At 40.6% G+C, this 12,628-nt stretch overlaps 1 protein-coding gene across 2 annotated transcripts in view; it reads right to left on the reverse strand.

Moving 5' to 3' along the window:
- Positions 1 to 704: 704 nt before the first annotated feature.
- The window catches only part of itga11a (integrin, alpha 11a), a 57,837-nt gene continuing 45,913 nt past the window's right edge, over positions 705 to 12,628 (reverse strand). For both annotated transcript variants that reach the window (XM_086025361.1, XM_086025362.1), the window contains exons 20-30: positions 11,444 to 11,654; positions 11,263 to 11,361; positions 7,234 to 7,310; positions 7,064 to 7,147; positions 6,824 to 6,914; positions 6,624 to 6,737; positions 6,343 to 6,426; positions 6,146 to 6,256; positions 5,903 to 5,998; positions 3,480 to 3,593; positions 705 to 1,803 (exon numbers count right to left, since the gene is read on the reverse strand). In XM_086025361.1, the coding sequence (XP_085881487.1) occupies positions 1,726 to 1,803; positions 3,480 to 3,593; positions 5,903 to 5,998; positions 6,146 to 6,256; positions 6,343 to 6,426; positions 6,624 to 6,737; positions 6,824 to 6,914; positions 7,064 to 7,147; positions 7,234 to 7,310; positions 11,263 to 11,361; positions 11,444 to 11,654 (1,159 nt within the window). In that variant the 3' untranslated portion in view covers positions 705 to 1,725. The remainder of the gene's footprint in view (positions 1,804 to 3,479; positions 3,594 to 5,902; positions 5,999 to 6,145; positions 6,257 to 6,342; positions 6,427 to 6,623; positions 6,738 to 6,823; positions 6,915 to 7,063; positions 7,148 to 7,233; positions 7,311 to 11,262; positions 11,362 to 11,443; positions 11,655 to 12,628) is intronic.

Genomic DNA, 12,628 nt, shown 5'->3' on the forward strand with positions numbered 1-12,628 from the left:
GATTAGGTAACGCAGGGTGCAGATTAATCAGGTACACAACAAACAACGAAACCTGTATTTGTTGAATGCAAAAAATTGCTCTTTTAAACCAGATGTATAATTCATAATACACCATATGGAAGAATGCCTATATAATAAATAGCCATTCCTAAATATCTCTATGTATTTTAACCGTCTTATAATAATATTTACCTTCAACAAAATGGTCAGGACACACTTTCGTAAATATTTTGTCGGTTGGAAATCTTTTCGATGTATCCTTGCAATCCATGTGCTTCTTCTCCTCTCCGCTCACTAAATTCCTTTGTTCATTCACATTTGTGGTGTCTGACAAGAGATATTCCAAAGACGCTTCTTTTCACATTGTTGTTCATCCTGTTGTTGAACCTGTGAATGGCGCAAGTGTTTGCCACTGTGAAGTCATTTATAAGAAAAAAAAACATATCGCCTCAGCTTTTGTGATTGTTCACTGACCCTCAGGAGTTCGCTTGTCCCGCAATATGTCAGCCGGGCCAAACGGCAAAGTTCTGTGACATCACGTGAATGCATTGCTATCCATTCACATTCACGGCCTCAGACAATTGGAAATTTATACAACCGCAAACACTTTACCGCAGGGTCGCCAGTATATATTTGGGGGCTGGAAATTGATTCTATGGGCTGGATTGAACCACCTAACCAATTAGTCACACAAAGACAAAACGTACTTTTAAAAACATGTTTTATTCGTTGACGTATTACAGCTCTTTGCACCCTGTCAATGAGGACAGAGTGGCATTCATTGGCAATACCATGCCAGAAGAATTGTGGCACACTGACTTATATCTATGTCATCATCTTTTTCCATTTTCTCATGCATGAGAGAAATGTTGCTGCAGTGTTTTCTCCTGATGCAAGGGATGGTAAAAGGTGCAAAACAATCACGTTCTCGTTTTCTTTTTACACATAATGCCATGTGGAGAATAATAACATTTCCTAATATTTGAAAGGGTATAAAAAAGTACACGTCTATTTACAAATTCAAGTTAAATTTGTACAAAGTAAAAGTGCATCAAATACAAGATCATCCTGCATGTTTTCAAGAATGAATGGAAAACAGGACTTTCAGAGAAAATAGAACTCTCTTACGTTAACATCACCAATTTTCACTTTACATTTGGGGTGACTTTGGTACAGTTTTATATCATCAAACATCACGATGAAAGTCAACTGCTGCTTTTAAATATCAAATTAAAAATACAATAATATCTCTTTACATTTTTGGCAGCTTTCTGGGTGACGTTACCCTTGAGGTTGTTGCTGTATTATACATTTACCATAGGAGTTAAATAAATATTACATAAAGAAGAGAAAACTCAAAGAGATTTGCGAGAAATTCTCACAAAAAAAAACAAAAAAAAAACAGTCAACACTTTCTCTATTGTTCCTTAGAAATGACTAGAGAAAACTCCAAAGAAACAAGAGCCCCAAGACCTGTGACGGAGTGACACTGAGGACGGTGGGTTACATAGACCAAGAAGGTCCTCATGTCGGAACAGTGCAGTCAAACTGAGTGTGGCAGTGCTGCCTCGTGGCGTGGGACACATCCATTGCGCTCTCACACGGAGCGCTCTAGGGGGCGCCACTGTGGATGTTGGACAAAGAGGGGGAGGAAGGAGGAGTGGTCCCTGAGTGTCGGCTCCCCTGTGGGAAAGGTGCCTGCTGGGGGCGTGCACCTAGCCTGCGTTATCGTTCTTCAGCCACTTTTCCATTCATTTCCCGCTCGTCCTCATCTCTCCGTTTCTGCCTCTGGAAGAAGCCCAACTGGGAGGAGAAATAACAAATGTTCAAAAATACACCCAAAATTCAGGGTCAGAAGTATATGGACTCACAACATTTTTACGAATGTGCCTTTATTCACCTCTGTGATGTATTTGAAAAAAAACCCCCAAAAAACCAAGATGTGATTGAAGTGTGAATTTATAACTTAGATTGAAGATGTTTGATAAGAATATTGTCTTTACCCTTTAGGAATTCGAACCATTTAATGCAGAGGTGATACAGCCATTTGACTTGGTTCAAAAGTATTTGGTTTTAGGTTACCTTTTTGCACCCATCCGCAAAACTGGTAACTGAGGAGATTAATTTGGAGAATGTGCCATTGGTGTATCATGATTTGCAATGTTTAGTGAGGAGACAACTCTGTCCCTTCCACCGCAACGTCCATATGACTGCGCCATCAATTTATTGCCTTGCCTAACCCAAGATTGTACCTCATTTTGAGCAGGAGGCACTATATGCTAGGCACTGGGTTCTTCTTTATTGACTAGAGAGAATTTTCTTAGAACGGCTCACTTTGTCACCCTTCCTAAGTCCCCCTCTTCCAGCAAAATACAGCAAATTGTCTCATTAAGCACATTTTCAGAATCCATGGCATCCCCTCCAACCTGGTCTTAGACAGGGGAACAGCATTCATCTCACAGGTCTGAAGGGCTTTTTGCAGCATTGGGGGCTACTTCCAAACTTTGCTCTGGTTGAAATCCTGAGTCTTACAGCTGAAGAGAGCTCCCGTATCACATACCTGAGCCAAGGTTCAAACCAGGGACTTTTCAACTCTTGAGGCAGATTTACTAGTGACAACTGCTCCAACATACTGTCTTACATGGACATCCAAGCCTTACAAATTAGGATTCTCTTTAAAATTGTGTAGTTCATAACTAAATCTTATATTTTTATGAAAACCTCTTCAAGCTGAAAGTTTACACTTCAAACACATATTGACTGTTGAACGTCAAATAAATGCATTGTTATATTGTGGCACATTAAAGGGAGAGTTCACATAAAAAAAAACAACAACACTTTTCAACATTTTTCAAAGTGTCATTAGAACCTCACAGTAGTACATGCTAAATATGATATGTGAAAAAAAATCATCACGCTCTGGTCCTGTCTTGTGCTTCCCACACCAACCTGTCAATGTGGTACTCCAGAAAAACATCATATTTTTAATGGAGTGATACTATAATACTAAATGTTTTCAGTTTGAAATTTGATTTTCAGCGAGACTGGGGTGTGTGCCCAAGGTGACTGTTCCTGCAAGTGTGCTACAAATGATTGACACATAAGATATGCGTCCTTTCTCTGATTGGTTGTTTTTTTTTCTCAGCCACAGTGGTTTCTTGTATGAAAAAAATGGAGGCACAAGATGGGGTCGAGAAAAGACGGCAGATTTTCTTTTTAGAGTTCATATCATCATGTACTACTGTGAAGTCATATAATGGCTGTTTTCACAAATATGACCCAAAAAAAAAAAAGTTTGTTCTTTTAAACATCAAACGCACACTTTAAGGCAATGCTCAATTTTTTGTATTCCAGCCCTACTCAAGAAAAATAAACACATGATTCATAATAAAATATTAGCAGTGACAAATACAATGTTGAATGTGGTCTACTTTGGACTTTGGCTGTATTTTTCTCCCTGCCGATTGCGCAGCACTTACCTTCCAGAGAGCCAAACTGAGCAGGGCTAAGAGTAAGAGTCCTCCCAGCGTGCTACCGAGGATTATCCAGGTTGGGATTCTGTAATCTCCCTCTTTTCTGACTTCCAGTATTATCTATCAATTTCACACAAAAGAAAAAACTTTGTCATTTTGTAAATTGTTTGGTTTGCTTACCATTTGTTCAAGGCAAATACTACATAGAACCAAAATGAACTGATGTAATAATGTGTGATCAAAACTGCGAATGCAAAATTGTATGAGAGATGGTATGAAATAATTGATCATCTCCTCTGCATGATACAGACAAACAGCCCATATATCAGTACAGATGATGGCAAATATTCTTAAATTTTGATTTACAATTGCTATGAACGAGGCAATCCATCTCAAAATCCCGATTACGGAGTAATTTCATAAATGAGCAGTGCAGTCTACACAAATGAGGGAAAGCAAATGAAGCATTGTTTTTCTGTGTGTGTTAACCAATAGATGGCAGCATAGACTTTAGCATGGGAGAACAAACTTTGACGCGTTGTGCTGTTGGTCCTTTCGGTCCCTGAGCACCACACAGCAAATGAGTTCCTGTACCAAGGTTCACACGGCAGCAGTGCACTATCCTACTTCTGCTTGATCACTTAATCATGATAACAAAACTTCTAAAATACAGTAATTTTGAATAACATGAGCAAAACATCAACAAAGACAAATATTGAACATCTGCAGGGCGAGTGTTCATTAAAACAAATGTCCTGACACAAATGCAAATACATACTGAATTTATCAATGTTTTGTGGTCAAATCTGTTCAAATCCCCATCAGCCCACAACCCTCATACTGCTTCCATCTTGCCTTGCCTGATCCGCCGTGTCCCCAGTCAGAGTGGCCAAGAGTGCGCTCCGGGCACCTCAGAATGTCTGCATTAGTCTCTGACTACCCCCAACGGCTAGTTGATTCCCAATTTGTACTCGAGACTAGAGCTGGGCATCGCCTAACCAACACCGAGTTCCCGTCTACGTGGTCCCGGTCCGTTCCTCGTTGGCGACAGCCAATCGGCGTTGAGAACGTAATCTTCACGTCACATGCAGGCGCCGCCAAACAATGAAAAAATATCAAACAAAAACAACAGACACACACGCACAGCGTGGTGATTGGTGAAATAAAAACAATGTGGGGCACATGTCATTGCGTCTGTGGTACCGCAACGTACACGACACTGTTTTATTTAAATTTTTTTCATTACTCGGCCGCGTGTCAGTGGTGTGGCACCTGCGTGTGACATAGTACAGGTTAAGTCCATTCTCGACGTCGTTTGGCTGACTCGGACCGACTGGGACCACGTGGCTTTTTACAATAAAGGGGTTATTGATCCACCATGGCTTGTCCCTGTAACATTGTGCAAGCATATGCGGCAGTACCTGTGTTTGGATGGCTGGGGTGAGGATTTAAGTTAGCTATTAATAGCTTTATAGTAGCATTAGTGCCTTTTCAGACATGCAATTTGTGCCAAGCAATTTTCAGAATGCATTGCAAGGCAATAAGGACAGTCATTCATGTGTCTTTTTGAAACCTGTAATTCATTGAAGGCATATTTAATGTAACTGTCATCTTAAGTTTATATTCATCCATCCAGTATCTATACCGCTTATTCTCATAAGGGTCGCAAGGGGTGCTGGGGCCTATCCCAGCTGTCAATGGGCAGTAGGCCAACCCTGAACTGTTTGCCAGCCAATCGCAGGGCACACAGAGACAAACAAACATCCGCACTCACAATCACACCTAGGGGCAATTTCGAGTGAACAATCAATCTAACGTGCATGTTTTTGGAATGTAGGAGGAAACCGGAATAACCGGAGAAAACCCACGCAGGCACGGGGAGAACATGCAAACTCCACACAGGAAGGCCGGGGCCAGAATCCAACCCACGACCTCTGAACTGTGAGGCAGAAATGCTAAGCAGTCGACCACCGTCCCACCCTAAATTAATATTATTTTTTTTAATATAAACCCTGACTATGACCTCCCAGTCAGTTTATCTGTACATTTATGGAGCAAAGCCAAGTTAATGACACTTTAGTGACTTTAAGTAATTTAAGTAATATGCTGTGCTGTCGATATCCTGATGTGTGTTACCTGTGGAACATATCACGAGGTGCCCATGTGTACCCAATCATGTGATTCGCAAATCCAATCCTGTGTGCATTTGTTGCGTTCTCGACTGTTTCATCATGTCAAAATGACAGTTGTGGATGCAACAAAGGTAATTGTGGTCTCAGGAGTTATAAAGTGTTTTCGAAAATAGAATATTGAAATCCATCCATTATCGATATCATTCTATCCTTACAAGGGTCGCGGGAATATTTATATACTACTATAGCATTGTAAAATAAAGCAATACTGTATAGGCAGCATTTTTGTTGACTCACTTGTCTGACAGGTCTCTCTTCATGTAGAAACATGTGACTGGAGGAGGGCAACTCCACTGATGCACTGGTGACCAGTTCAAGGATTTTAAATTTCAGCTAGACAGGGAAAAACAAGCAAAGCATGCTTTCATATTTTCCTTTTACAAAGCACTGGATGTACCAACGACTAACTGACAGACAGAAAAATTAAGAGGACACCTTCATTTACTGAATGTGAAAAGGTGATTTGAATGGGATACTCACTGCATGTAAAGTATGCACTCGTAGAGTTCCCGTGATTCGAACGGAGATGTCTCTGTAGGAGGCCACGTTGACTGTGCACTGTATTGGCAGAATCAGGGTGTTGGTCCGATTCTGTGACGCCAGACATTCGAGTTAGGGAAAAAGTTCTCATGTTACATCTTCAACTTTGGTGAATGAGTTTCGGGACTGTACTCTACCAAGCGAGAGAAGCGGGTGAGGTCCTCAGGTGATGCCCTGCTCTGTGCCACATGCTGAGGTGGTACACAATGTGTGTTATCTCTCTGTTGGGCATGTGAGGGAGAAGATCTGTTACAATCATGCAACTGAAAATGATTCCGTGCTATTCTTGTTTCTGCAAGAAATACGACCTCGACTGAGCCATCGAGTGTTTAGCATCAAATGAACCGTTTTTTCATTTGTTAGACGAGCATGATTTCAAATTCAAAATGTCAAACATTTGTTCGTTTTCTGAATTCACCTGGTCAAAGTGCAAATTAGATATCTGCAGTAGCCGGTTCCCATTTTTTGTCATTTCTGGCACCTCAATGTTCAGCTGTAGATCTTTCACAGGAAAGTAGCCAAGATTCTGGATCTGAGGGATGAAATGGAGTAAATTGGATGTTTGCACACCAGGTTCTCAGGCACGGTAATGAAGTGTTGACTGCAAAGTAAGCTCACCTGAAAAGTGAAGTTAAAAGGAGGACCAATTACTCCAGGCTCCTCCAGCGATAGCTCTGATTTGATCTCATATCGAGTTGGATTTGAAACCCTTTTGAAGTGAATAATAAGAACATTAAAAGTGCAATGTGTGAGAAGTAACTTTCTTAGTTTCATTGCTGGCACTTTTTCAGTATATACTGTATGTATAATGAGTTGCATGCAACCGTTTGCCATTTGAAAACTACAGGAGTAAGGAACCTTGTGAAGAGAAGGTCTGCCTCGTATTTCAGTGAGTAATATATATCATTGAAGTTATCAGCTGTACTCATTTCCTCGCCATTGCTGTTGGGAGAAAAAGTTGTTCAAAGCACTGCAGACTGGAATGACATTTATTTAGATTGTACAGTTTATGAACAGAATGTTCACACCTGCTTGCCTCCAGGATGACTCGAAGATGATCTAGGAAGACACTGCGACTGAACTCAAACTCCAAACGAAATAACACCTGCACAAAACAAACACATTGTTAATCACTCTTCTAGAGCTTAAAAATCAATAAAATGTTACAACCAACACAAAAACATCAGATAAATGTCAGCCTCGTTCAAGAGAGTTGTTTACAAGTGTCAACCAAGATGGCATTTAGGTGCCAACACAACCACTGTCAGTCACCAGACTATGCAGTCCGCCAGGGGACATGACGAGAATATTTAACATTGCTTTATAACGCAATACGTTTTCAGTTTTCATTGTGTTATTTGCAACAAAAATAATGATTGCAAAAATAACGCACTGTTATTTTAGGAGGAGAACGAAACACTTCCACTTCCAGGTCGTAGCTTTACATGTACGGCGGTGCTGGCATGAGCATGAAAAATGGTTTTAAGAGGTTTTTACGCACGCTCTAGAGATGTCCCAGACAAGGACATACTTCGCATGCAAAGGGATAAGGTATGCACTAAATTTTAACAGTTAGTTAACAAAACAAAATTGCTATCCACCTTTTTCCTCGTCAGCGAAATGGGCGTCCATGGCGTAATCCGTGATATTACATGGATTTAACCACTAGAGGGCAGACTATGCCCGTGAGTACAATTTTACTGCAGGGAAAGGACATGAAAAAGAAAAAAAAGTACTCTTGTTTCAGTCAGTTAATTAAGGCAGCCCCGTGGTATCGCAGAAGTGAACAGTGGTCTTGCTTTTGAAAAGAACCCAACACAGCACATGAGTCGGTACTCGACCCGGTTCGGGACGATTACAGGGACATATGAAAACCCACTTCCGTCCTTGCTTAGTCAGTCCTTTTTTAAAAAAAAAATCTCATCTTCCATCCCCAAAATGGGCATCCATCCGGGATGGACAGACCGTTCTGTCCCTTTGACAGATTGTCCATCTCTGATAATATTATTATCAATAATTTAGCACTAGAAAGAAGAGTCGGACTAGGTTGCAGATTTGAATCCCGGTTTAGGCCTTTCTGCATGAAGTTGATAATTTCCAGAGCTGGGCATCGTCTATCTGTTTCTATTTTGGCCATTCTGTCACTTCTGTCGACCAAAAATGACATCACAACTACTCGGGGCTGAGGTAACGACCAACCATGGCTGACCTGTTTTCTGAAGCTGAGCCGTAATTGGTCGTTACATGAGCCCCGAGTAGTTGCGATGTCATTTTCAGTCGACAGAGGTGTCAAAATGGCCGCCCCCTGAGATGGCTAAAAAGGGGTGGATTTTGCTGCTTAACTCATATTCCACACACACAATATAAAGCAGAATGCTCTGTTTAGACTTGTGTCCCTGCTGGCAACACATTCTTGAAAAAATATGTTTGCTTTGACTTCCCCTCTAATGGTTGTCTATCACAATGTATGAGCACATTTATTTTGTCACTGTGGGCAATTACACCAAAATGGATCTCAGAATTTTGACAAAACAAACGGAACCTATTGTTTATTGGCCAAAGCTGATAATTGACGACAATGTCTTGTATACACGTTTCCAGTTAGCATTGGCAGTGAGATGCAGACTTTGGGTAGGAAAAGTCTCATGGAACAAGACTGGAGTCAGATATTAGCATTGCTGTGAAGAAAAGGAAACTCATCGAGGAATCCTAAAGAAAAACAAAACGAGCTCTCAAGTGCACATGCAAAGCTGGGGAGACGGTGCGGCAGAGGAGAGAAGAGGCGAAGGCGGTCGAATGGCAGCAGGGAGCAAAGCTGTGCGTTGTTCACGGTCCTTCATGCCGTAATGAAACGCTGGCCAGTTTCATTTGACCAAAAAGGAATGTAAAACAATATTTACTGTAGCTTCCCTCCTCCACATAGCATGACTCATCCCTGACAGACCACAGACATAGTACATAAACAAATGAAGAACTCTTTTCCTCCAACCCCATCTATGCTGTGGAAAATGACCCATGATACCCTGGAAAAAGAAGGCTTATCTTTTCCTTTTCATGGCCCCTTTCAAAAGACTGGAATGAATGTGTGCTGGGTACAAAAGGGGGAAAGAAAATAGAAAATATACAAAAAATTCTATTGACACCTTTGGGTTGTGTGTGTAAGTGACAACAATTAAGCTTGTGTGTGTGCTATGTACAGATGAAACAAAGATTAGCAGTCTCTTGCTTTACATCTGTTAATTAATAACCATGATTTGTAAGTCTACCAATAAACACGTCTGTTGCATGTATAAATAATGTAGCCTTACTAACAAAGCAGCGGTAAAGTTCCTAATAGGTCAGGAGAACGAGTTCATCACACCATTTTTACTCGGTCAGATCGACGATTTGGGGGGATCGGCAACATGAGCAAAGATTTTTCATTTAGCTTTGTTTGACCCTTTGTTGCATTCTGGAAGGTTCTCCGGACTAGAGCAGACCACTATTGTGGCTCTGGATGCTGTTCAGAGTGAATGAGTGGCTATGAATCACTGGGAGATTTTAACAGCGACAGGAGCCCCCTTGGTTTAGTTTGCTGGGGAGTGCTTACAGAGAAATGCGATATTTTTGTTACCCAGGGGATGACTGCTGTTTGTGATAATAGTGTGGTTAGGACATTGCGTAAACTCTCTCAATCACCGTCTGTACCTCATTCCTAGCGTCTTTGTCAACACACGGCAACCATGTCCAGACATCAATGGGTTAGATGGCTTATGTGTAATCTGCTTTCAGTTTAATATCTTTAATTGCCCCATTTGGAGTGCCATCAGTGTCATCCTTATCTAAGCTAATTCAAACATCGCCTTCTTGAAAGTGAAACCCGACACCTTGTTGGAAAGTGCACGGAAGAGAGCAGTGCCTCATAAATATATCAGACGTTACACGCCTTCAGAAAGACTTGGAAAAAGCAAGAATTGAATGTGAGAATCAGAAACAGATGACAAAGAGTAGATTTCATTCACTCTCACCTGCAGGCTACAGATGAGAGAAAGGTTTGAAAATGGTTCCATTGAGTTTGATGTACATGAATGACTGTTCTACCGCAACAAGATGGTATAGGAAATATCTTCGTCATGGAAATTCAGAAAGCCAGTTGGACTCACATGCCGGTGTGCGCGAAATGTTGGCAACATGACAGACATACACTATCTATGGCCTGCTTCCCAGGAATTCTCCAAGTTACACAAAGTAAGTAACAATAATTCCCTTTTTTTGCCACTGATCCTGTCTTTTGCAATAAATAAACATGTGAATAAAAACATCGCCAATAATGTTCCACTTTGACCTGTGTAACACAAATCTCTTCTTTTCCTCATCTTTTCCTACAGCTTTTATACATATTTCTATTCAATCTATCCTGAATGGTATTTGCTCCCAAGTGGACATATGTATTGATATACTCCATACATCTCACTTAAACTTTATAGACGAGATCACATGATGCAACACGGTAAATTAAATGAGTAACTGATGGCAAGGCACAGGGCCCAAAAGATTTTTTTTATGCATATGTTCTTTTGAATAAAAGGATTTACGATGTAGACTGAAATTGATCGCTCTACAGTCCAAGTATTTGAAATGGATTCTATTCAGGGTCACGTATCATATGAATACATTTACTTACAATATTTGTGCAGACGGGTTTCAAGCAACCATAGCTATCATACTGTGCTCAATCCATGTGAGCTAAATAATGGCCAATCATCACTTCATTAAAAATGCTACCAAGAGTGTAATTTATGCTTTAGATGCAGATGCGATTAAGCAGCGACAATGTCACTGATGTCAGAGGACATAACAAATTATATCTCAGAGTCTGGCCTGTGGTTTGGCTCGACTTGTGCTAATTTGCAACGGGAATTCTTTTTATGGGGGGGGGGGGGGGGGGGGCAGAATAGACTAGTCTTACTCATTCCTAGGAGTGAAAATAGCGAATGCAACAATAACATGCGATAAGATCTTCATAATTCACTGTGTTTTTATTATTTGTCCTGCATGAGAATGAAACAATAGCTCACCTGTGCTTTTGACTTCATAAATGGAGAACTGACATTGCAGATCTTCTCACGTTTCAGTTTGTCCTCAATGTAACAATCAATTTTGATATCAGCGTTGTCCTAGGATCAAGAACATCGCCGTTGACAAAATGTGAGCATCTTTCCTCACAAAAGAACTGGACCGTGCATAATGAGCGCAGACCTTCAAAATGAGGCTTGAGAAACGCAGATTGGGGGAGTAGCTGATATTGAGGCGAGCATTGTAAGCATTTTCTCCTTTGTTCTCCAGTCGGACATCCACCACCAGTCTTCTCCTGTTTGCCTCGAGAACCCGTAGAGATCCCTCCGAAGCCACTTCATTTAGATGGCGGCAGAAGGCACCACGAGACTGAACAGCCTGTAAACAGAACTGCCTGGGAGGCAGGGAGATGAGAAAAGAAAATGGAAATCATACTCTAGGTAAATCATGTGTACGGTACATATGGATGAATATCTATTGGTCTACCGCATGTATGCTGTGATGGATGAACGGGGGAAAATAATTAGAACATTCTTGACTTTGGATGTTTGCCCACTTACAAATAAATTGTCTCGTCTATCCTTTCCAAATCCTTAATAATTAAAAGCTGTCACTTGGAAACTCAAACCTCGACCTCATTCACTACAGCAGTGTCCCTCAACCTTTTTTCTGTGATGTTCCGCCTGTGAAATTTTTTTTTAATTTTATTTTGCGCTAACTAGTGCAAAGCTGTTTGGGATGAAAAAGCAAAAAGACTTAAAACAGCGTGTTATGCCATCAATGTTTGATTTATTAAACTTTGGAACTCCATTTGGAGTCATATCTCGAGAACTATTTGGAAATGAAAAGATAAAAAAAAAAAGAGAACAAACTTAATTATTAGGATTTGTGCACACAAGAATAATTATCAATATAGTGTCGTCCTTTGCGATCACAGTAAGAATTCATTCTCCAAAAGAAACAAACTTAATTTTGAAAAATATTGTCTGAAAATATCTATTTCACAATTAAAAAGAAGACTGACAGCATTACCAAGTGTCAACACTGAACATTTCATTATTGCACTGAACTGAGTCTTTTCGCATTTAGTGAGACACTTGGACTTGTGCTTTCCTGAGGATCTTTCTCATTCTTGGTGGCAAGGGGGCAGCTGCTGTGATCAAGCTTTTTTTTTTTTTGCATTGCAGCTACTTTTTAAACATTTTAAAATCTAAAGTACCCCCTGACGTGCCTTCAAGTAGCCCCAGGAGTACTAGTACCGTCATTTGACAACCATTGCACTACAGAACCAAGGTCTGTACAAATGTGTTCGTTGCCTTGGCTGTATGTTTTTGTCATACCTGAAAATCCATTGACAACCCATTATCA

Source organism: Filicampus tigris, chromosome 3, assembly GCF_054856515.1.
Source record: "Filicampus tigris isolate MCC_2025a chromosome 3, RoL_Ftig_1.0, whole genome shotgun sequence".
Classification (NCBI taxonomy): Eukaryota; Metazoa; Chordata; class Actinopteri; order Syngnathiformes; family Syngnathidae; genus Filicampus; species Filicampus tigris.